We start from the raw sequence: 22,446 nt of genomic DNA, 5'->3' as shown, positions 1-22,446 counted from the left end.
GACCCAGGTTCAATTCCTGGCACCACATACGATCCCTCAAACCCTGCCAGGAGTGAGCCCCGAGCACTGCTGGGTATGGAGAGGGTGGGAGGAGGGAGAGTGCGAGAGAGGGAGGGAGAGTAGGGATGGAAAAGAAAAGATAAAGAACAGAAAAGAGAAAAGGAAAGAGGGCTGGGAGACAGCAGAGGGGCCAGGGGTCAAGCCTTGCATGCAGACAGCCTCATTTTGGTGGCCCGAGCACAGAGCCAAGAGCACTGCGAGGTGGAGCCCCAATCTCCACCCACAGGAGAGAGGCCCCCCTCCCCGCCCCGGCACACCCTGGCGCACTCGCCCTTCCCGAAGATCTGGGGGATGGTCCCGTACAGGGCCTGCAGCGTCATCAGGTACTTGGCCGCGTGGTACAGGCTCGTCTGGTCGCTGTCCAGGTAGCACTCCTGTGGGAGAGGGCCGGGCGCGTGGGCACAGGCTCTGCGAGTCAGCACCGAGTCCCCAAGACAGCGCCTGTACTGGGGGCAAGCATCGCTGGGCGGGCGAGGAAAGGCTGACCTCTGCATGCCCACGTGACCACACAGCAGAACACGCTGGACTTGCAGAAGGGCAGGCAGCCTCTCCCACATACAGCAGCGAGTGTCACAGGGGACAGGAGGACACGGTCTCGGAGAAGAGCCACAAGGTCCATTTAACACACAGACAAAAAGAAACATCTTTGGCCCAGAAAGAGGGAAGAGCACGTACGCGCCCCCAGCCGGGCGGTTCAGCAGGGCTGACAGAGCACACACGGTCCCCAGCGGGGCCTCAAGATCACTCCTGCGCCTCAATCCCTTCATCCAGCAAGTGCAGAGACCAGAGGAGGGAAACCACGCAACGTGCTTCACCTGCACTCCACCTGATGTGGCGGCACTGCTGGTGCCCATCGCGGGACTCTCTTTATTTTTTTCCTTTTTGGGTCACACCCGGCAATGCACAGGGGTTACTCCTGGCTCATGCACTCAGGGACTACTCCTAGTGGTGCTCGGGGGACCCTATGGGATGCTGGGAATCGAACCCGGGTTGGCCACATGCAAGGCAAACGCCCCACCCGCTGTGCTATTGCTCCAGCCCCTCATCGTGGAATTTTTGACCCTTTCTAAGAAGCGGCCAACAGGCGTGCACCCCAAAGGCATGAGGACGAGGGGTGCAGACTGGGGGCGGGGTGCAGAGGGAGACCTCCCAGAGAGCCTGGCCCAGAGTGAGCACAGTATCGCCAAAGGTCCCGTAGGATGTCTCTGTCAAGTCTGGGGTTCCAAGTCTGGGACACTTCAGTCCAAAACATCCTGGTCGGGATGTCCAAAGAGTCCTCAGAAAAGGACCAGAAATTCCTCATTGGAGCAGAGCAGAGAGGAAGATTCAGGGGAAGGAAAGCATTAGGGGGCATCTTTCAAACTGCTCAGAGGCCCAGGAGACTGTTCAGAGCTGGAACTGTGTCTGCCTGCGGACAGCAAAGCCGGTTCCTGCCCGGCCCTGCCCAGCCCCGAGCACCCAAACAAAACATTCATTTTAAAAAATGGTTTATTACTACAGAGACACCTCAAACAACTCCCACCCGGCGAGGCTCAGGGGATACCCTGGCTCTGCACTCAGGAATTATTCTGGTGGTGCTTTGGGGACCACATGGCTCAGCAGAACCGTGAGTCAACACAGGAAGCTGAGGGCTGGAGTCTGCAAAGCCCCTGAGGGAGCCCCGGCAGGTCTGGTCACGCCAGGCATTTCCTCTCAGCTGCCGACTGTCACGTAGAGGGACAGTGAACAGACAGACGGATGAGCCCGTCCCTGCACACAGATCCCGACCCCTGGCATCCTCTACTCCATGAAGCTGACTGCGGGGGGGCTCCGTGTGTGTGTGTGGGGGGGTGGTTGGACACGAGCAGCAGACTCCGTCCTGTGAGGGCTGGAAGGTCCCTCATATTCACACAAGGAAGCCTCAGAGAGGCTTGGTGAGGGCTCCGGGGCCCTTGGCAAACTCCACCCGGGCTGGGTGACGCCCTCAGCGCGCCGAACCCAATCTGACTGCTCATATGACACACACCAGAGTGCCCATGTTCTGGGGTCCCTTGAGCAGACTACCCGAAGTGAGGGCCCCTGCGAGCAGCTCAGGTGAGCAGAGCCGTGGCTACCCCCGCCGGGATGCCGGCTCGGGGGCCGTCGTGGCTCAGGGCGGGAGAGAAGATGTGAATGCAGCATCCACGGGGGGATGTGGGGCCCTTGGTTCCGAGCTGTCTCGGATCTGTCTGTTGGGATGGACCCACCCCGCCCGCGCAGGGCCAGGAGCGACCCTGGGTGTGACCGAGACAGCCCCTACCCTCAGGCGGGGTGACCAAGCCGCTTCCTCAACGCTTCCGCACTGCTGACTGGGAACAGAAGGAGCAGAGAGGCCGCTCCCAGACAAGCAATGACTCGCATGGAAGGTGAACCCCGAGTCCTGTCACCACACAGGGCCGGGCAGGCCCCTGTCCTGTCGCGGGACAGCGGGGAGGGCCTGGACGCGGGGCTGCGCTCGGCCTGCCAGAGGGACTCAAGTCGCCCCGTTTTCCCTCCCAGGGCCGGGCCGCAGGGCAGGAGCGCAACGCCCCCTCTCTCGGGCTGCACTGGGGGCACCCCCGGCTCCAGAGGCCGCCGCCAGCCCTGGCCCTCCCCTCGCTGCCCGCGACTCGCCCGGGAATCGCGCAGGGAGTACAGGGTCTCCCGCGCGAGGACAGGTGCGGCCTCGGAGCCGCCCAGCCCCGCCGCCATGTGATGCGTGGGTCACGTGAACATCGTGACGTCACGCCTCCGCCGGAAGCGGCCTGGGACCCCTTGCCTCTTTCGGGTCCGGGGTTCCGCCTCTTGGTTCCGCCCAGCCCCGACTAACCCACCTCAGGCCCTAGGGGTGGGCGTGGCTCAGGCCAATGTGGGCGTGGTCCAGGGAAATGGGCGTGGCTCGGCCCCCAGGTAGGCGTGGCCTGGGCGGATATGGGCGTGGCTCGGGTCCACATGGGCGGGGCCGGGATTCGATCTCATTTCTCTGCTTCTCCAGCTCTGTGTCCTTCTCTGTGAGCAAAGCGCTGGTAATACTGATGGATTTCTGCAGGGAAGCTTTCTCTTTATCGGGGTCTCTTATGAACACGGATTCTCTAAAAGACCAAAGAGTTCAAAATGCCAGAAATCAACCCAGAGAGAGGCCAGTGCAGTTGGCTCCCAGGACTGTTGCAGGGGGAGGGGCCGAGGCTTTGATGCTTGCAGAAGTTTAGTGAAATTTTACTGACTGTGAGGGAGAAAAAGTTTGACTATGTGTACATGCCAGAACCTGCGTATCATTCTGTCCATTTGAATTTAAAGAAACAAGTTAATAACTTTGGGAGATGGAGAACAGAAAGAGAAAAAAAAGGACTTGTTGCACCCACACCCCCCCCCCAAAAAAAGAATTCTTTTGAACAGGTAATCCCAGGTTGAAGTGCTATTTCTTGAATAAATTATTACCAAGCTATGACAACAATTAAATCACACACACATGCAAAGCAATTATATGAATGTCATGCAGAGCGGCTTTATGCTGGGAGTATCCATTGGTTCTCAGTCATTTCAGTAACTTTCAGCAAGTTCGGAGAACGTGTTTTTGAAACCTTTCTGAGCCAGAACAGGGGCAAAGATTGTTCAGACTAATCCAACAGAGAATGATTTTCATCCAGACTCTGGAGAGGACCAAAGTGAGTTGCTCTTAAACGGCCAGACTCGCCTCAAGGCTGGCTTGCAGAGGCGGAGATGGAGGACCTGGCCTGGGGAGAGAGGGCGGCAAGACAGAGAAGGAGCAAAGACACAATAGATACAACCCAACGGGTGTGTCTGTGGCTGTGTGTGAGTGTGTGTGTGAGAGAGAGAGCATTTACACCACAAAAGGACGTGTGTGGGGGAGCACAGGGCGGGGACAGACGGCCAGTCAAGACTGGGCAATGCCACAGCCTGGAAAGGACATGAGAGGGGACAGAAGTGTGGCTCCTGGGATGCATATTTGGAGAGAGACAGAGGTGCGTGTGAAGTGGGTGATCTCATTAAAGTCTGGGGTCCAGGACAGCTGTGGATGTTCATGTCCTGCTCACTGGTTCAAATCTGTGTGCCTTAGGGACAGAGGGAATTGCAGCCCTGGGAGAAGTCGGGAGGGCCAATGGGAACTCCCTCCATCCACCTTGCGGCACTGGGTCATGCATGTTTAGATCACATGCACTGGGCCATAGCACCAGTGATGCGGGCAGGTGACACAGTGAAGGAGGCGTAACTTACAGCAACAAGCTGAGTCTCCCTGGTCCGCGGGTGAGTGGGTGAACGAGGAGCATGTTCCGAGGGTCGGATCCCTCCAAAAACTGACAGGAGGAATCGGAGACTGAGGCCCACATTAGAAATGGCAGAATGTACGTCTGGTTAGTGAGATCCAAGATATCTGCACACACATTACAGAATTCTCACGGGTTTACAACAAACTGAAATTCTCACAGAGATGAAAAGAGAAGTGTGTATTTATCTCAGTGTGTGGCTCACACTTACACTCCAGATCATTAAGTAGTAAGAAAAGAATCTGAGACTAACAGAGATCTCTTGAATTCAACCCCAAGGGCAGGATGTACACCAGAAAGGGTGGACTTCAGTGCAGTTAAGCTATTACATGAGTAACTCCTCGCTAGGAAACAGGATCTTGTTTAGGTGGAAATAAGAGGGTTTTAGAGGAAAGGAAATCTCTGATGCAATCCCGTGGGTCAGGAATCTTGACTTTCCTATGGCATGTGTTTGGGGGCTGGACTGGGGTCTACACTTCACAGACAGGAGAGCTGGGTTGGTCCCCAGCACTGCATGGTCTCTGGAGGCGGGAATGACTGCAGAGCATCTGCGTCCCCAAAGCAAAGCAAAACAAACTTATTTGGTAACTGATGCCACCATAAGATTATTTTAAGAGTTCCTTGCTCTAAATCTAACACACACTTAGAAAATCTGATTTTGAATGTTTATTCAAAGTGAAGGGGTTTAAGGAAGATGAGCAGATTCTGATTTTTTGGGGGGAAGGGGGGTTATACCGGGAGATCTCAGGGGTTCTTCCTGGTTCTGCACTCAGGAATTACTCCTGGCAGTGCTCAGGGGGACCATATGTGATGACGAGGATCGAACCCAGTTGGCCGTGTGCAAGGCAAATGCTCTCCACGCTGGAATGTCGCTCCAGTGCCAGAGCCCCATTCTTCGGTCAGGACTATCCAACTTGCCTGAGCCATGAGCTCTGAGGCAGGAGGAGAGGGCAGCTTCCTTGGCGTGTTCCTGACACAAGCCTGGAACATTGCACAATCTCCCAGCCGGCTGTCCATGACAGGGCATGTGTGGCGACCCCTACATGGACACGGCCAAACACACCCCGGCAGCTGCTTCTGCTGACCAGTCCTCACGGCTAATTCCCTTGGTCTCCTCTCAGCTCTGACTTCTACCGTGCAAGCCACAAGTGGCTAGAGGACATCGGGCCTCTTTACCGATGCCCGGGTCACAAATACATGGGCCCCTTTAAAGCCACACGCTTTAGAGTTGGTGTCCTGAGCAACAGCAGAGGGAGGAGAGCCGGAAGGGAGGTCTCCGGGGCCAGAAACCTTTCCCAAGGGATCACACTATTTAGATTCTTTCCGTACGACTTACATAAGAAATAAATCAGTCATGATGCAAACACCTTAAAGTGTTACTGGGCAACCTTTCAAAATGCAAATAACAAGAACCAAATATTAGAAACAGGAAGAGAAATGCAAATACATCCAGGAGAACTGGATGTGAGAGTGTGAGCGTGTGAGCGCGGAGACAGCCAGACATCAGCACCCACAGTGAGCTCAGGACCGTGGAGACTGCCTCCCGGCCCTGCAGAGTTCCTGACCAAAGGCCACGCCTGACATTCTGGTTCTGGTATCTGTCCTTGGCTGTCAGGGAAGTGGGGGACGCAGAACAGGAGTCCCCCGCCCCCTGCGTCCACTCTGGCTTTAGCAGTGGTCTGAGCAGGGCAGGACTGGTCCTGCCTTCCGCAGCTGGACCTGTTTTGAGCCTGTCTGAAAACCTAACTTGGAGACAAGCTCCCGAGAGAAACGCTGACTTTCACAAAGTGCAGAGACACACCTTTGGCACACATCGCGTGCAGCTAAGCTGGAGATAACAACAGTCTGGGGAAAACCCGCAGCAAACCCAGGGGCTGGGTGAGTGTAGCCGACTTCCTCGCTCAGAGGCAGCAGTTCTGCGCCTCCGTGTGGGAGCCCAGGATGGAGAGATCCTCCGCCATCAGCACTGCACGACACCAAGTCCCCTGGGGGCAGGCAGCGGTTTCTGCATGAACCCAGGGAATCTGGACCTAGACCCTTCCCAGGCTTTCAACCTGAGAGCAGAGCAAATTCCTTTTAGCACTTTATCTACCATCACACTCAGACCTACACCTGGATCCTTTACAATCTCTACCTGGCGATTAAGATCCTGGGATTAGCTACAATAGAGTCGTCTTCAGATTTCTAAATCAGACACAACTTGCCATGAATAAGGAGAAGAAACAGTTAATATTTGAGATCACGTTTCAAATTTTTTTACTCGCACACACAAAGAAAATAAAGTCATCATTTATTCCTTAGATTCACTGAAAGTTTTTTTTTCTTCAGGGTGGAAGTATGCACACCTGGCCATGCTCAGGATTTACCCTGGCTCTGGGCTCACAGTACCACATGGGGTGCCAGGGATTGAACCCAGCTCGGCTGTGTACAAGACTCTGGTGTCTGTGTGCCCCCAACTTGGGAGCTGTCTCCTGCAAATAGCACCAGGGATGAACCGACCATTTGGGACCATTTGGGACCAGCTCTGGGGGGCTGGGAGGATGAGCGGATGGAAGGAGCTGAGACGGGCGGCAACCATGGACGCGCAGCAGACCCCGACAATCGCCACTCAAGAGTACAGAGGAGGGGGTCTCCCCGAAACCAGAACTCACAGTGGGGTGGGGTGGCGGGTGCTCTGTTTCACAGGGAATTACAGCACAGTAGATTTCATGGGAAACACATTTCCCTTCCTCGTGTCCTCCATCTTCGGCAGCCTGGCAGTGGGCTGGCCTTGGGGATACTCCTGGCTCCTTGCTGGGGGCTGGGTGGAGGGAGGGAACTCTGCCTCCTGCAAAGCCTGTGCTCCCTGCTGCCCCAGACTTCAGAGCAAAGCTCAGATATGCTTAGGCCCATCTGCCTCTTTCTTTTCTTTTCTTTTCTTTTCTTTTCCTTTCTTTTCTTTTCGGGCCACACCTGGTGATGTGAGGGGCTTACTCCTGGCGGTGCGCTCAAGGATCACTCTTATTACAGAGAGGAAAGACTTACCTAGATTCATACAAACCAACATAGTGCCATGGAGCATTAAAGAACATACTGAAGGTATAAAAGAAGAGAAGAGCAAGCATTTCACCTTACTCACGGTGAGGTGCAATCCACCCATTTGCTGTGGGTCCTAGTCAAAAGAAGCTCAAATCTGTAGCGATAAAGGATACAATTTGACATCATGTTTAAACCTTGACTTCCATTTTCTAAGAGCACTGTACCAGGAGTCTAGCCAATCTGTCCAATATCTTTTCCATAGAGCTTACCAAAAATTCACTAGAACAATTCCGCGGGTGTAATTCAAATTTTCTGATAACAATACAGTTTGACAACCTCTAACCTTCTGCACATTCCTTAACATTCATTCCGTCCTGTAAAAAACCATCTTCACTTTAACAGGATCCCTTTCCTTTTTCCTGCTGACAATATCTCCATCATTTATCTTTATGACTTAAGACATACATCTATATTCCTGTCATCCCACAAGTTTGAACTCTTATTTTACTGATCTTAGTTCAACACGATCTCCCAAGTTTGGACACAGCTACCAATAATCTCACTTAACATAACAAAACTGTACTCTGCAGTGCTATTTCAGAAGCATTAGATCAGTTCTAGAGCTATTCAAAAAGTCTTAAAAATGCTCACAATTAAAGCTCTTACAAGGTGTATTCACTGGGCAAAAGATCACTTGACATTGGAAGTTAACCAGAAGACATCTTAAAATTTTGATTTCCAGGAAAAAGATTAAAACACTCCTAGATTATCATGCAACATTAAGGATTTCACACTTGTGTACAAAGCTCTCTGGAGATCCGGGCTGGTGACAAGGCTTTGCATGGAATAAAGTTATCAAAATAGTAGCATGTACTTTCAAGCACTGGACATGCTGACTCACAATATAGTTAGTAAAATTTCCCATGAAATTCTCCATTCTCAGAAACTATTACAGCAAGCTGACATCTGAGATGAACCCATTTTATAACTCTAGAAACTCATGTTGAAACTAAACCATTAGCAGCCTCCCTGACTTTGCTGGCAACAAAGTAGCAGAACCCGCCTCCTAGGAGACATCCAGGCGTTCCCAGAGCTCCTTTACCACACCACCAGGGCGCCCCCGGGGGCGTGACCTGTGGCTCCCGGACACGACTGTCAGCCACAGTCCGAGAAGGCTCACGCCTTGCACCGACAGTCACCATGCCAGTCAGGACCTGGCCTTACGCGATGGCGATTCCCAGTTTCGGGGCGCCTTACTTACCCCGAGAAGAGCCCGTTGGAGACGGCCGGGGCAGCAGAGCAGATCTCGGTGGGACCTCCAAATGTTAGGGTCGAGACGATCGCCGCCCGTGAAGGAGACTCCAAGAGACTTTCTCATGCAACACGCACAGGGTTTATTGTCCAAGCATGCTGGGGCTCACTACATGTCCCGAAAACAGGACAGAGGCAGAGAGCCCCGAATCAAAGCACAGTGGGGTTTTATAACCAAGAATAAACAAAGGAATCTGACAGTACAGCAATCTGCAGCTTTACCAAGAACAGCACGACACTTGACAAGATGAACTTCTTCGGAACATCTGAGCACATGTCCCCATATCCGGCCCAGCCACAAGGTCATAGCAGGGTGTAGGTGGGAGCTACCTTATGACTCTTTTGAGCCAGCTTTTGCAGCTCTAGTTTCACAGCTTTTACAGTTCTCTGGTGAACTCTTTCCTACCACTTAACTCTTTCATGACTATTAGCCCGGGCGGCCCTTACATTTCCATCTCTGGCCTTACAATAGCACAGGGACTAAGGCATTTGCCTGCAGGAGGGATGTGCTTCATATGCGTCAGCCCCTGCAGCCCCCAAAGGAACGCTGATGAGTAAGGTTCAGTTTGGGCCAGGGAGAGGGTGCCAAGCTTCAGAAGCTTCTGGAGTGTGGGAGCTGACTCCCATCACAGCTGCCAGGTGAGGCTCTGCTAGCACCGCTCACCAGCCCACTGCACTGCTGCTCGCTCAAAATTTCACAATTGACTTAGATTTGTTTTGTCTTATTTAAAATGTTATTTTCTTTGTGAATTTTTTCAATCCTAGTGAAATACACAGAGTTGATCATGATTGGATTTCAGTCATATCATGTCCCAACACCTGTCCCTTCACCAGTGTACATTGCTCACCACGAATCTTCCCGGTCTCCCTACTCCCCCAGACAGGCAAGGCACCTCTCTCTCCCTCCTCCTTTCTGCAGTGCTCTCTCTCTACCCCCTCTCTCCCTCTTTTCTCTCTCCCCATCTCTCTCACACACACACCTTTTGGTTTACAATACAGATATTGAAAGGTTATTATGTCTATCTCCTTACCTACTTTCAACACCCAGTTCCCCTCCAAAGTGATTTCCAACCATTTCCAAGCATTATTGCCAGACTGGTCCCTACTCTATCCTAACTACCCTCTGTCCCCGATGCTTGTGGGAGCTTCCAACCATTGACCAGTCCTCCTGGACCCATTTTCCTTCCCTTGGATATCAATCTCATATATATGTATATATGTATATTATTATCATTTCTGCTCAGGGGACGCAGCTGTCAGCAAAACGCCTGTGAGTGATCTCTCGCTGTGTGTGTCTCTCTCTTCCCAGAGTTCTGGAGCCCAGCAAGCACCGGACTGTCATCAGTGATCATCAGAGAAACTGGCTCCCTGCAGCTGCCCATTTACGGGCCCCCAAGAGCAAGAAAACGGACCTTTGCCCGCACCCCTCAGCTCAGAGTGCCCATGCCTGGCAGGGGGCAGGGACGTCCCAGACACACAGGCATCCATCTCGGCACAGCGGAACTCGTCATGGAGGGAGGCACCCCCAGCACATCAGTCACACTCATGGGGGGCACTGGGATAGGCTGAGCTGGTGGAACGACAATGGTGACGGTTATTGAGGCAGCAATGGCAATGCCAAAGATTGTGGAGGTGGTGATGGTGGCAGGAATAGCTGTCGCATGGTGCTGTGGTGATGATGCTTTGGTGGTGAAAATGGCAGCATTGTTGGGAATGCAGTTGCGGTGATGATGGTGACATGGTGATGCGGACAGAACTGGCGGGACGCTCTGCCGATCAGATTATGCTGGTGATCTGGTGATCATGGTCTGAAGCTGGTCATGGTCATTTTGGTGGTGGTGGTAATCATGATGTCGGGCATGAAATGAAGTCATGCACAAGTTCGATGACTCTTGGTGACGATATGGTGAATTTGGTGATGATATGGCAAGTTTAGTGACTTTTGGCATGGCTATTATGGGGGTATTTCCGTTTTGTTTGACTGTAGCACAAATTTGGTGAATTTGGCAATGCTATGGCAAATTTGGTGACTTTGGCACTAGTGCTTTTGGGGTAGTTTGGTTTTGGTTGGCTGTGGCACAAATCCGGTGACTTTGGTGATGCTATGGCAAATTTGGTGATGCTTGTCTCTGCTGTTTTTTGTATTTGTTTTGGTTGGCTGTGGCACAATTCTGGTTAATTTGGTGAACTGGTACATTCAGTGAAGTTTGGCATCGCTATTTTTTGCTATTTCTGTTTTGATTGGCTGTGGCACAAATCTGGCAAGTTTGGTGATGTTATGGAAAATGTGGTGATGTTTGGCACCACTATTTTGCTCTTTGTGTTTTGGTTGAACGTGGCACAAATCTGGTGAATTTGGCACACTGTGGTAAAATTTGGTGAGGTTTGGCACTGCTGTTTTATATTTCCGATTTTGTTTGGCTTTGACACAGATCTGGTGAATTTGGTACACTGTGGCACAAACATGGTGAATCTGGTGTTGGTATGGTGAATTTGGTAACATTTGCCACTGCTTTTTTGGGGGGGGCGTTTCCGTTTTGGTTTGCTGTGGCACGAATTTGGTGGGCTTGGTGACGTGGCAAATTTGGTGAAATTTGGTGGCTGTATGGTAAACATGGCCATGATACTGGCAACGTCGGCAATGTAATGCAAGGATTCTGATGTCTTTTTATCGAAAAAAGATTTTCAATAAAATTCTTCAGTAAAATGTTTTTATTGAAAGAAAGTTAGAGAAATGTGAGGGGGTGAGAAAGAGATCACGGGGGGCTGGATGAAACAAGGCAGACAGGGTCACCTGGGGGCAAAGGCAGGGGTGGCTGGCCAGATCTTGACTCCCCGGCCTTTGACTAAGCTGCAGTTCTCCCAAGCTGCCACAGGAGGGCGCGCTTCTCGCTGGCGGGGGTGATCTGATCAGATCTTGATTTGATCCAGCTCTTGTGTAAGCTGCAGTTCTGCCGAAATGCCACGGGAGGGCGCCCTTCTCGCTGGCGGGGGTGGCCCTGGCCTGCTTTTAATTATCCAGCTCCTGTCTGAGTTGCAGTTCTCCAAAGCTGCCACAGGAGGGCGCGCTTCTCGCTGGCGGGGGTGATCTGGCCAGACCTTGATTATACAGCTCTTGTCTGAGCTGCAGTTCCGCCGAACTGCCACGGGAGGGCGCCCTTCTCGCTGGGGGGGGTGGCCCTGGCCTGCTTTTAATTATCCAGCTTCTGTCTGAGTTGCAGTTCTCCAAATCTGCCACGGGAGGGCGCGCTTCTCGCTGGCGGGGGTGATCTGGCCAGACCTTGATGATCCAGCACTTGTCTGAGCTGCAGTTCTCCCGAACTGCCACGGGAGGGCGGCCTTCTCGCTGGCGGGGGTGGCCCTTGCCTGCTCTTAATTTTCCAGCTGGTGTCTGAGTTGCAGTTCTCCAAATCTGCCACGGGAGGGCGCGCTTCTCGCTGGCAGGATGGCCGTGGCCTGATCTTGATTCTCTAGCCTGTGTCTGAGCTGCTGTTCTCCCAAGATGCCACAGGAGGGCGCCCTTCTCGCTGGCGGGCTGGCTCTGGCCTGATCTTGATGATCCAGCTCTTGTCTGAGCAGAGTCTCCTGCCCCTGAGCCTGGCTCTCTTCACTGGGGCCCCTTGGAGGGGGGAGGGTTGAGTTTCTCTCCCCCTGCCCCGCCCCGCCCCGCGCAGAGCCATAGCAGCTGAGGACCTCTGGTGCCAGCCACGGCCATGCTGGGCCCACTCTCCACATGTCCGGACGGGCCTCATGCATGAAAGAACTGGCAGAGGAACCCAGGCATGCGGGTCCCGGGGCTGAGGTCTCCAAGCCTACTCAGATCGGGACTGGGCCTTCTCCACCCAGACCCCTTCCCCATCTTCCAGTAGGTAAACGTCACACCCACCAGCTGCCACCAGCGCCAGGTTGGTCCCATCAACGGCCAAAATCCAGAGACTATAAAACACAGCTCCCAGAATAATGACATCTTATTATTGCGTTCTTACTTTGGAGAACCCGGCAGGCTAACTGAAAGTATCCTGCCCACATGGCAGAGTCTGGCAAACTTCCCGTGTCGTACTCAATATGCCAAATACCAGTAACCATGACGGGGCTCATTTTCCTAATCCAAAAGAGCATTGAAATGGCTCTTTTAAAATCTCAGGGCTAGGAAGAAGGAGACGTTACTGTTGCCTGCTCAAGGAAATCGACGGACAACAGGATGATCCTGATCCTGATGTATATTATGGGCTGGAGCAATAGCACAGCGGGTAGGGCGTTTGCCTTGCATGCTCCGCCCCTCTCGGAGAGCCCGGCAAGCTACTGAGGGTATCTCGCCCACATGGCAAAGCCTGGAAAGCTACCCATGATGTATTCAATATGCCAAACACAGTAACAAGTCTCACGATGGAGACGTTACTGGACCCACTCAAGCAAATCGATGAAAAGCGGGAGGACCGTGACCATATATACTATAATCCACAAAATGGGTGCTTACTTATATTTGTGAAGGGACTCGGGAACTATATCCAGCAGTGCTGAGGCTCCTCCGAGCTCTGCTCAGGCATCACTCCTGGAGGGGATGCTGGGGACCATATGAAGTGCCAGGGAAAAGAATCTGGGTTTGCTGCTTGCTAGGCATCAGCCTTGCCCCAGGGCTCTCTCTCCAATCTACAGTTTACTGAGTTACAACCTAGTATTACAGAATATACACAGTACGATGTAATATTTGGATATCCTGCCAAGTAACCATGATTCATGTATAGACCGTTTGAATTCCCTACCATAGATTCTAAAGTCAAGGACTGCTATTGGGGATTATGTAGGCTAAAAGTGACGGTCTTGTTCAAGCTCTTTCTCCAGAAAAATCAACCTGAGGACACGTGCGTCAAACGTACAGGAGTTGGTGCTTATAAACATCTTTGGATCTGTTAATTTTGGGTTAATAATATAGCAACTTCCAGTTTCTTTCCCAGATTTTATGGATTGATGGTGCTTGCAATGCATGGTGTCCCTTTAGTTTCGTCTTGTGAAAGAGCTATGGAGAATCACTGAAGGTATTCATTTTAGGCTACGTTGGTTAGGAAGCTTTGCAATAATACAATAAAGGTTTTATTTGTTTTGGGTTTTTTTTTTTTTTGCTTTTTGGGTCACACCTGGCGATGCACAGGGGTTACTCCTGTCTCTGCACTCAAGAGTTATTCCTGGCGGTGCTCAGGGGATCATGTGGGATGCTGGGAATTGAACCCGGGTCCACTGTGTGCAAGGCAAATGTCCTACCCGCTGTGCTATCTCTCCAGCCCCCTGTGTAGGGTTTATTTTACCTTTAAACCTCACCAGTGGTTCTTTTTTTCATTTTTTATAATTTTATTTATTGAATCACCATGATAGCAGTTACAAAGCTTTCGGGTTTAAGTCTTTGTCATACAATGAAACACCCGTACCTTCACCAGTGCCCATTCTTCACCACCAAAACCCCTAGTATACCCCCATCCTACACCTCCCCTTACCTGTGGAGGAGATGATTTCCACATTACTCTCTCTCTACTTTGATTACATTCAATATTTTGACACCGGATCCACTATTATTATTTGGGATTTTACCCCAACACTCAGATCTCCTGAAAAGGCAACAGTAGACAATTTGTTTTCTATTCCTGGTTATGAATAACATATGATGTTGCGTGGTTGTAGTAGTGGCTGCGCGATTTTGAAATTCCAAAATTGTAACAATGAAATCTGGAGGGATTTCTTGCCAAAACCTGCTGGGTTCCAAGATTTGTTCCTGAGTCTCGGGGATCATGGCCGTTAAGCAGCTTGATTGGAGCCACAAAGGCCGTTAGTGGGCGGCAACTAGGGGTCTTGTTGGGATGGGGAGGAAAGGGCTGGTCCCACCCCCATACCTTGAGGCCCCACGTGTCTCATCACTGAGGGCCCAAACCTGACTGTCCAGTGGCCTCTGGAGGATGGCAGCCACCGAGCCGCCAAGGGGGAGCAGGTGGAGGGACAGCACCCTTTCCTCCCTGGAATGGCCCAGCGACAGTAATGTACTGCAGGGTCTGGATGCATTTCTGCCAAAAGCCACTGGATTCTGAGATTTGTGTCTGAGTCTCTGGGATCATGGCCGTTAAACAGCTTGATCAGAAGCCAGAGAGGCCGTTTGTGGGTGACAACTTGGGAGTCTCGTTGGGGAGGAAAGGGCCAGCTCCACCCCCATCCCATGAGGCTCTACGTGTCTCGTCACTTTGGGCCTAAACCTGATTGTCCAGTGGCCTCTGGAGGATGGCGGCCAGTGGGCTGCCAGGGAGAACAGGCCAGGGCACGAAATCTATTCCCACCTGGGGTGGCCCAGCACCTCTAACCTACTGCAGGGACTGGACACATCTCTGCCAAAAACCATTGGGTTTTGAGATTTGTTTCTGAGTCTCTGGGATCATGGCTGTTAAGCAGTTCAATCAGGAACCAGAGAGGCCATGTCTCCAATTATATAGCTGAACTGGAGGTGGTTTGTGGGTGTATCTCCCACATATCTTTTACCTGTTTACTTTCTTGGTCAACTCTGCCTCAAGTTTTTGGGGTCTGGCCAAACGCACGGCAGCAATTTGGGGTACCTGGAAGTCTGAAGGCGCCATCAGGCTGCTGATGCACTCGCCTCACAGGTACAGACTGACCTGCTGGTGGCACCATACCCCCAACCCAGTGCTTCTTAGGGTTTACTCCTGCCTCTGCACTTAGACATTGCTCCTGCCAGGGCACAGATGACTGGATGGGATTCCTGCCATTGAACCCAGATCAGCCACATGCAAGTACCCTACTCACTGCACTATCTCTTTAGCCCAAGATAAACTCTTTTAAGAAAATGGTTTACAGGTCCAGAGCAATAGTGCAGCTGGTAGGGCATTTGCTTTGGCCAATCTGGCTTCAATCCCTGACATTCCATATAGTCTGCCCAAGCACTGTCAGGAGTGATTCCTGAGTGCAGAGCCATGAATAAGCCCTAAGACATCACCAGGTGTGGCACAAACATAAAGAAACAAAAAGAAATTGGTGTATCAGAATTCCATTGTAGAAACTGTTTGACTTATTTGACTCTATAATTCTTGATTGTTAGCCAAAACTCTTTTATAAATGAACCTGAGCATAATCAGTTATCACTGGCAAAAAGAAATAATTTTATTAAAGTAGATATAGGACACTTGTTTGCTCAAATTTTAATACTGCTTTACATAGTTTGTGAAACAATTTCAATAATGGTTATTACTAAAAATTTCAATTGATACAGATCTTTCACTTGTAAGACAGTTGATAATCTCCAGAGGAAAATACATCAAAAGCATATATGCAATGATAGAAGTTCTTATTATACATGTAGCCTGGATGGTACATTACTTATCACTTTTTACAGAACTAGAAAACATTCAAGTAAAAAAAATAGATTCAAACTGGATGATAAACTTCTGATGGTTGAGGTCCTTCATTTAATTTTTTTGTGATAAGAAAATCCAAAAGAATTAATGTTGAATTTCTCATCATACATCATCTAAACGCACAGTCAAAAAAAGTAAAGCTTATAAAAACAGTAAATTGGTTATTTTAGGTGTTTCACAAGTAGACTGTTATGTCATCCATCAACTGCTGGAGATTTCTGCACAGTGCAGAGAATGGGGTGGCCGGGCCGAAACTGTTGTTGTCGTAATTGTTCAATTGTTGAGGTCGTCCCCCTTCCTGGAGAGCGGCCTTGGACATCATCTCCACTTTATTGTTGAGGTCCCAATTCTTTCTTTGGAGGTCCACAATCACGGAATTCAGGAAATCAATCTGTGTTAAAGGAGAGCGTGAGACGGTGAGCCATCTGCGGGAGCCATCGGAGCCTGCCACAGAGGAGGCTGGGCCCCGGTTCCAGTCCCCGCCCCAGGTTTGAGGCAGCCAGAGCTCCCCTTTCCCTTCCTGAGCACAATCTCCCGGGTGCCCCAGGGAAGACCCGAGGAGATGCTGGGCCCCCTCGGTTCCTCTCAGAGCAGGGAGTCAAGAGGGCCTTCCCTCTCCTACAAAGACAGACTCACTTCTTTAAAATCGATGGGGGAAAAAAAATCCCCAAAAATTCCACTTTAAAAAAGCAAGTATGACTGTAGGCACAAACCTTCACGTTTCACTTAAAAACTGGCAGGTTTGTGTCTGAGTGATAGCACAGCGGGAAAGGTGCTTGCCTCGCACGCAGCCAACCCAGGTTTGATCCCTGGCATCCCATAGGGGCCAGCGGAGAGCAGCCAGGAGTGATTCCTGAGTGCAGAGCCAGGAGGAAGCCCGGAGTATCGCCAGGTGTGGCCCCCAAAGAAAGAAGAAAGAAAACCAGAAAAACAGACTGATTCTTTTTCTCCCTCAGGGCAAGTTCTGATGAGGAGTCTCTGAGAGTGCCCAGGCCCCCCCACACTGGGCCAAGAAACACAGATCTCTCTTCCTCCAGCTGAAAAAAAAACCAAAAAAAAACATGGAAATGTTCAGTTCCCAACAAGCCCATGCAGGGTCCACGTCCACACCCCACATGTAAAGTTCACTTCAGCCCACATGTGCCGTCCAGGGCCACCGGCTGTTAAGTACAGAAGTGCAGGAAGTGAGGGTGTGCGGGAACTCCACAGGGCACGGGGACCCAGATGGTCCCCTTCCTCAGAGAGGATTCAAACTATAAAGCGCTGCAGGCCCGGGTGTGATGGAAGAGGGTTGGGGAAGGAGAGACATCAAGGAGGCCCCAAGGCTGACTCCTGCCGCAGGCCAGACCTGAGCCTGCTGATGGTAGGTGCGGGCACTGGGGTCTGCAGCCAAGTGTGCACACCCCAGAGGACCCCACCCAGCTGTCTCCCTCGACAGGAGCAAGAAGCAGGAAGGCGGCCCAGAGGACCAGACTCCCCCAGCTCTGCGCCCAGAGCATGCGCAACGTGGCTGGGACAGTCACATGTTGCTGGACGTTTCCGTTTGCGACCGGACCTTCCTGATGGGAAGGAGGCCCTCCAAAGTGGTGTTCGACTCTGGCAAAGTGAAGATTTGCCAATTTGATGGGAGCCCGAAGCCCAGGTTCTGGGAGAGCAGCAGGAGTAAGGGCAGTGGAGGGGTCTGGCTTCTCGGCTCTGGCAAGGACGTGATCCCTTGACTGAAGGGATGTGTCCTTGTCCATGGGGCCTTTCACTCCGTAAGCATCACCTCTTGTGCTGGGAGCGTGTGGGGGTGGGGTTCTGGCAGCAGGTGCCCGGGCCCTGGTTCTCACGGGTGCCAGGTGAGCACAGTCCCTTCTTCCTAAGCTTCCTTCTTTTTGGCTTCTGTTATTTTAATTAATCAATTAATTTGGGAGGGGGGATTTTGGGGTCACAACCGGGCGTTGCTCAGGAGTGACTCCTGGCTCTGCACTCCGGAATTACTCCTGGCTGTGCTTCGGGGACCATATAGGATGCCAGGGATGGAACCTGGGTGGGCCATGTGCAAGGCAAACTCCCTACCTGCTGTGCTATAGCTGCGGCCCCATTCTCGGATATCTGAAATGGTAGATATTCCCCGACTCTTTTGAAGCGTACACGCATATATACATATGTACATGTCTGTGTATGTATACATGCTTATCTATAACCTTTGTGGGTAGTTAGTTTGGTTAGTTTGGTGGGGTGGGGACTGAGCCCTGGCTCTGTTCTCAGGGATCACTCCTGACGAGGGAGGAGCAGTCCAGACCGTCAGCAGTCACTCGAGCCCAGGAAAGTGGGGCTGTATGGTCAGAGGGCAGTGGCTGGCCTTCTCACGGTCATCAAAGAGCCTTGAGACGCTGCGTATGTCAACACATGTGGCTTCTCTTCCTGTCCCGGCCCAGGCTCTGGGCGAGCTAACTGGGGCATCCAGTCCCTGCCGGGCTCATTGCTCCTCCGAGCAGTCTGGGAGTGGTCAGCTGTTCAGTGATCTCGCCAGGCCGCCCCATGTCCCCCGGATCCTGTGTGGTCACTCCGCGCAGCACCTCCCCAGGGGTCATACAGGGGTCACGCAGGGGTACACTTCCCCTCCTGTCCCATGCGAGAACCAGGGACCAATTATTCCTGGCGGTGCTCAGGGGACCATATGGGATGCCGGGGATTGAACCTGGGTCTGGCGTGTGTAAGTCAAACGCCCTCCCCGCTGTGCTATCACTCTGGCCCAGGATATGGTTTCTCTCAAGGCTGAGGCCGGGCCTACACGCCCTGGTCACCACCATCACCCACCTCATTCTGCAAGTTTGCATTGGTGTTCCTGGTGTCCTCCAGGGAGGCCAGGGTCTCTGTCTTCTCTTGGGACAGTTGCTCCATAAAATGCCTGGCATCTTCCGCTGTCTGCACAGCCTGGAGAGAGAAACCTCGTTGAGCCACGCCGGGGGGCCAGGGAGGTGTTGGCCACAGTGGCAGAGCACAGCGCGAAATGCCACACAAACCTGCCACAGTGGTTCCGGCCCCCGCTGGGTGCCGCTCACCCCGTGGGGACTCACGTCTAAACCGCTCAGCGGCAAGACTGATGCCCCGAAACAGCTTAGTGCTCCCAAGAGCCTCCATTCCTCACACAGAATAAAAATGACATGAGCGGACAGCTAAGCAGGCCTGGTTGGAAAGCATTGGGGGGAGGGGGGAAAGGAAGGAGAGGAGATGTGAGCCGTGAGCACCGGTGTGGGAGTGGGAGAAAGGCAAACCCTGAGTGATCTGGGAAGAGAGAACACCTGCCCGGCACCAGGCACCCTCGAGTCCAGGCCGCCCTGCACCGGGCACACTGCTGGTGGCACAGGGCACCCCCGAGTCCCAAGTGAGCAGACTCAGGGCAACCGCTCAAAGTCCCCCCGGAAGACACCGCTTTACTTTACAATTCAGTGCCTCTCTCATGACTTCCCTTACGTCTTGAAGAGCCACAGTGCAATCTTCCGTGAGAACTCCCCCCGGATATGAACATACTGTTCTTTTTGGTTTTATTCACAGCTGATGCCTTGTCCTAGAGGTCAGCAGGCACGTGGTGACGAGCTGTCCCTGCGCCCGCAGCAAACAGCCCGTGACACACGGGTTCCGTGGGGATCCACCGCTCCTTGTGCCGACGAAGAGCAATCCTCTTAACCGCTAAAAGGGGGTGCCCGGGGCCAACGGGGGTCGGGCCTGCTCCACTTTACCGTGAATGCCGGCAGCGTCTTGAGCTCTCTGATTTTAACGGCGAGCCTGATCTTGTCCTTCCTCAGCAGGCGGTTCTCCTTCTGGGCCTCCAGAAGGTTGGCCGAGACGTGGCTGCTGGTCTGGGCCAGCCGACTGACCTCCTTCTGGAGGAGGAAGTAACTGCCGGCCAGCTGCTCCTTCTCCCGCAGGATCTCGGCCACCTTCTGGTCTGACCGCGCCTTCTCCTCCAGCAGGTCCAGGTGCTCGGCCTGTAGCCCCTGGGCACGCGCCCGCAGCTCCTCCACCTCCTGCTCCAGCAGCCCCAGGCGGACTCGCAGCTGGCTGGCCTCGTGGGCGGCCGCCTGGGTCTCCTGGGCGCGGGCCTCCTGCTCCTGCACCAGGGCCTGCTGTGCCGTGAGCCTGTCCTCCGCCAGCCACCGGCACTCCTCCTGCCGCTCGGCGTCGAGCGCCTCCTTGGCCTGCAGCACGCTGGCGTGTGTCTTCTCCAGGCTGTGGGCCACGTCCCGGGCCTCCTGCAGCGCCGCCTCGAGGGCTGACTGATTCTCGAGGACCAACTTCTTCTCGGCCGTGAGCTCCTCGATCTCTTGCACCAGCGACTTCTGATCCCGAGCCAGCTCCTCGTAGGAGCACTGCAGCTTCTGGATGATGTTGTCCTTGTCTTTGGCCAGGGATAGGTTCTCCAGAACCAGCTTCTTGACATGCTCCTCCAGCTGGCCCCTCTCCTCCAGGCCCTTCTTACACTCGGCCTAAATACCAGAAATGAAAATGGCAGAGTAGTCTTATCTGCACACGGTGTATACGCACGCGCACACACTCACACACACACACACACTCCCACACACACACACACACTCGCAGGATGGAGAGGCTCAAACACAGTTAGCTTCTTAGGCTCAACATATCTACCTGCCTATTTTGTGGATGGGGGCCCCACACCTGGTGGTGTTCGGGTCTCGCTCAGTGATCTGTGCTCAGGGATCACTGCTGGCAGGGCCGGAGCACCATACGGGATGCTGGGGATCAACTCCGGGTTGGCCGAGTACAAGGCAGCACCCTACCCATTCTACTATCAGCCGATTTTATTTTTGAAATGCTGTCTGAAATTATTCCTGACAGCTCCCCGGAAGTTTGGACAGTTGGATCTTGACATTGGGGCATAAGATTTTTTCCCCCCACTTCAATTCTTCTATTATAAAATCCATCACTCTGTCACAGAAGGGATGCATTAAAAAACTAGTTTTCAGTACAATTCAAAGAACCACAAAAAGTATTTTGTTTTTGAACTTTGTGCAGAAGGGGAAGGGAAAAGCAACCACTGGTTGTCAAACGATTTTCACAGGGACAAACAGAGGCAGAAAATGGACTTAGTCCCAAAAGTTATACACTTTATAGAAAATCCTGACTAATCCACCAAGCTTTGGAAACTGAAGCCAACAGGTTTTGCTTGCCAAACACAGTAACAAGTCTCAAAATGGAGACATTAGTGGGCCCGCTCAAGCAAATCGATGAACAATGGGAGGGCAGTGTTTGCAGTAATTTGGGAGGGGCCCAGGGGCTCCAGGAGGAGTGGCCGCACATGGGCCAGGGTCTCCCTCACCTGCTCTCCCTGCCCGTCAGCAACGGGTTGTGCATTTTCGTTTCTGAGTCTCAATGCACACCATAGTTTAACCTCCATGTACTTTCCAGAACTTTCTGCAGCAAGGGCTATCTTCTCTGTCCAGCTCAGCAGCCATGAGCCACAGCAGGCTACTGGCGTGCGCTGGGCAGCTGACCGCTGACGGTCAGGTTACCAGAATGGAACTGACCTGAGCATGCACACGAGGCTGCTGGCCACAGAACTGGGCCGTGCAGGTGGTCCAGAGAGGAGATGTAGCCCTGGCTCTGGTGCGTGGTGGAAAGAGGCCGGGCACCAACACACACGCGGGCCATGGCCGCCACTCAGCAGCCCTGGTTTCCGCTGATGTAAGCTCGCTTCCGTTTTCTTTGCATTGGCTTATAGATATGTATACACACACATATACATACAAGCACATATATGTATAGGCATACATATATATGTATAAACTATACATGGGACCAAGCGTGTAAAACTAAAAGTGTATCAAAATATGTACATATGAATTAAAATACACTTATTATATGGATATAAAGATGTACACATATGTACATGTTATGTATGTACACACATATATGTGTGTGTACATTTTTTCCTTTTTGTTTTGGGGTTCACACCCGGCAGAGGTCACGGCTTCCTCCTGGGTGCTTGGGGGACCCTGGGGGATGCTGGGGATCCCCCGGGGGGTCACGTGCACAGCAAGTGCCCTCTCACTGCACTAGTTCCAGCCGCTCTATTTCTCCCCACTGAGCTTCGAACCTTAACATTTCTCTGATACACTAAAAAATGCCTTTGAGCAATCAAGTGAAAACACGAAGGCCTGAACTTACCGAGCCAGCTAAAGACAAAACAGACAACCCAAGCTGGGGTCCCTGGGCTTCTATGTGCTCTGCCGGGCGCCCCGGGAGTAACCCCCTTCCAGCTCTCACAGGCGCCAACGGGCGGAGGAAGTGTCTGAGGCTGCAGGCCGAGGCCCCCAACAGAGCCCGACCCCGAAACGGCGGCCCTGCGCCCACACACCTTG

The 22,446-nt window shown here is 52.5% G+C and overlaps 1 protein-coding gene across 1 annotated transcript in view; it reads right to left on the bottom strand.

Moving 5' to 3' along the window:
• LOC130015899 (vacuolar protein sorting-associated protein 33A-like) overlaps positions 1-22,446 on the bottom strand; it is a 115,214-nt gene that overhangs the window by 23,916 nt on the left and 68,852 nt on the right. The window contains 1 exon segment of the mRNA XM_056106644.1: positions 318-434. Coding sequence (XP_055962619.1) covers positions 318-434 — 117 coding nt within the window.

Source organism: Sorex fumeus, unplaced genomic scaffold, assembly GCF_029834395.1.
Source record: "Sorex fumeus unplaced genomic scaffold, SorFum_2.1 ptg000137l, whole genome shotgun sequence".
Lineage (NCBI taxonomy): Eukaryota > Metazoa > Chordata > Mammalia > Eulipotyphla > Soricidae > Sorex > Sorex fumeus.
The sequence above is the reverse complement of the archived record's forward strand: the minus strand, read 5'-3'. Positions and strand labels throughout refer to the sequence as shown.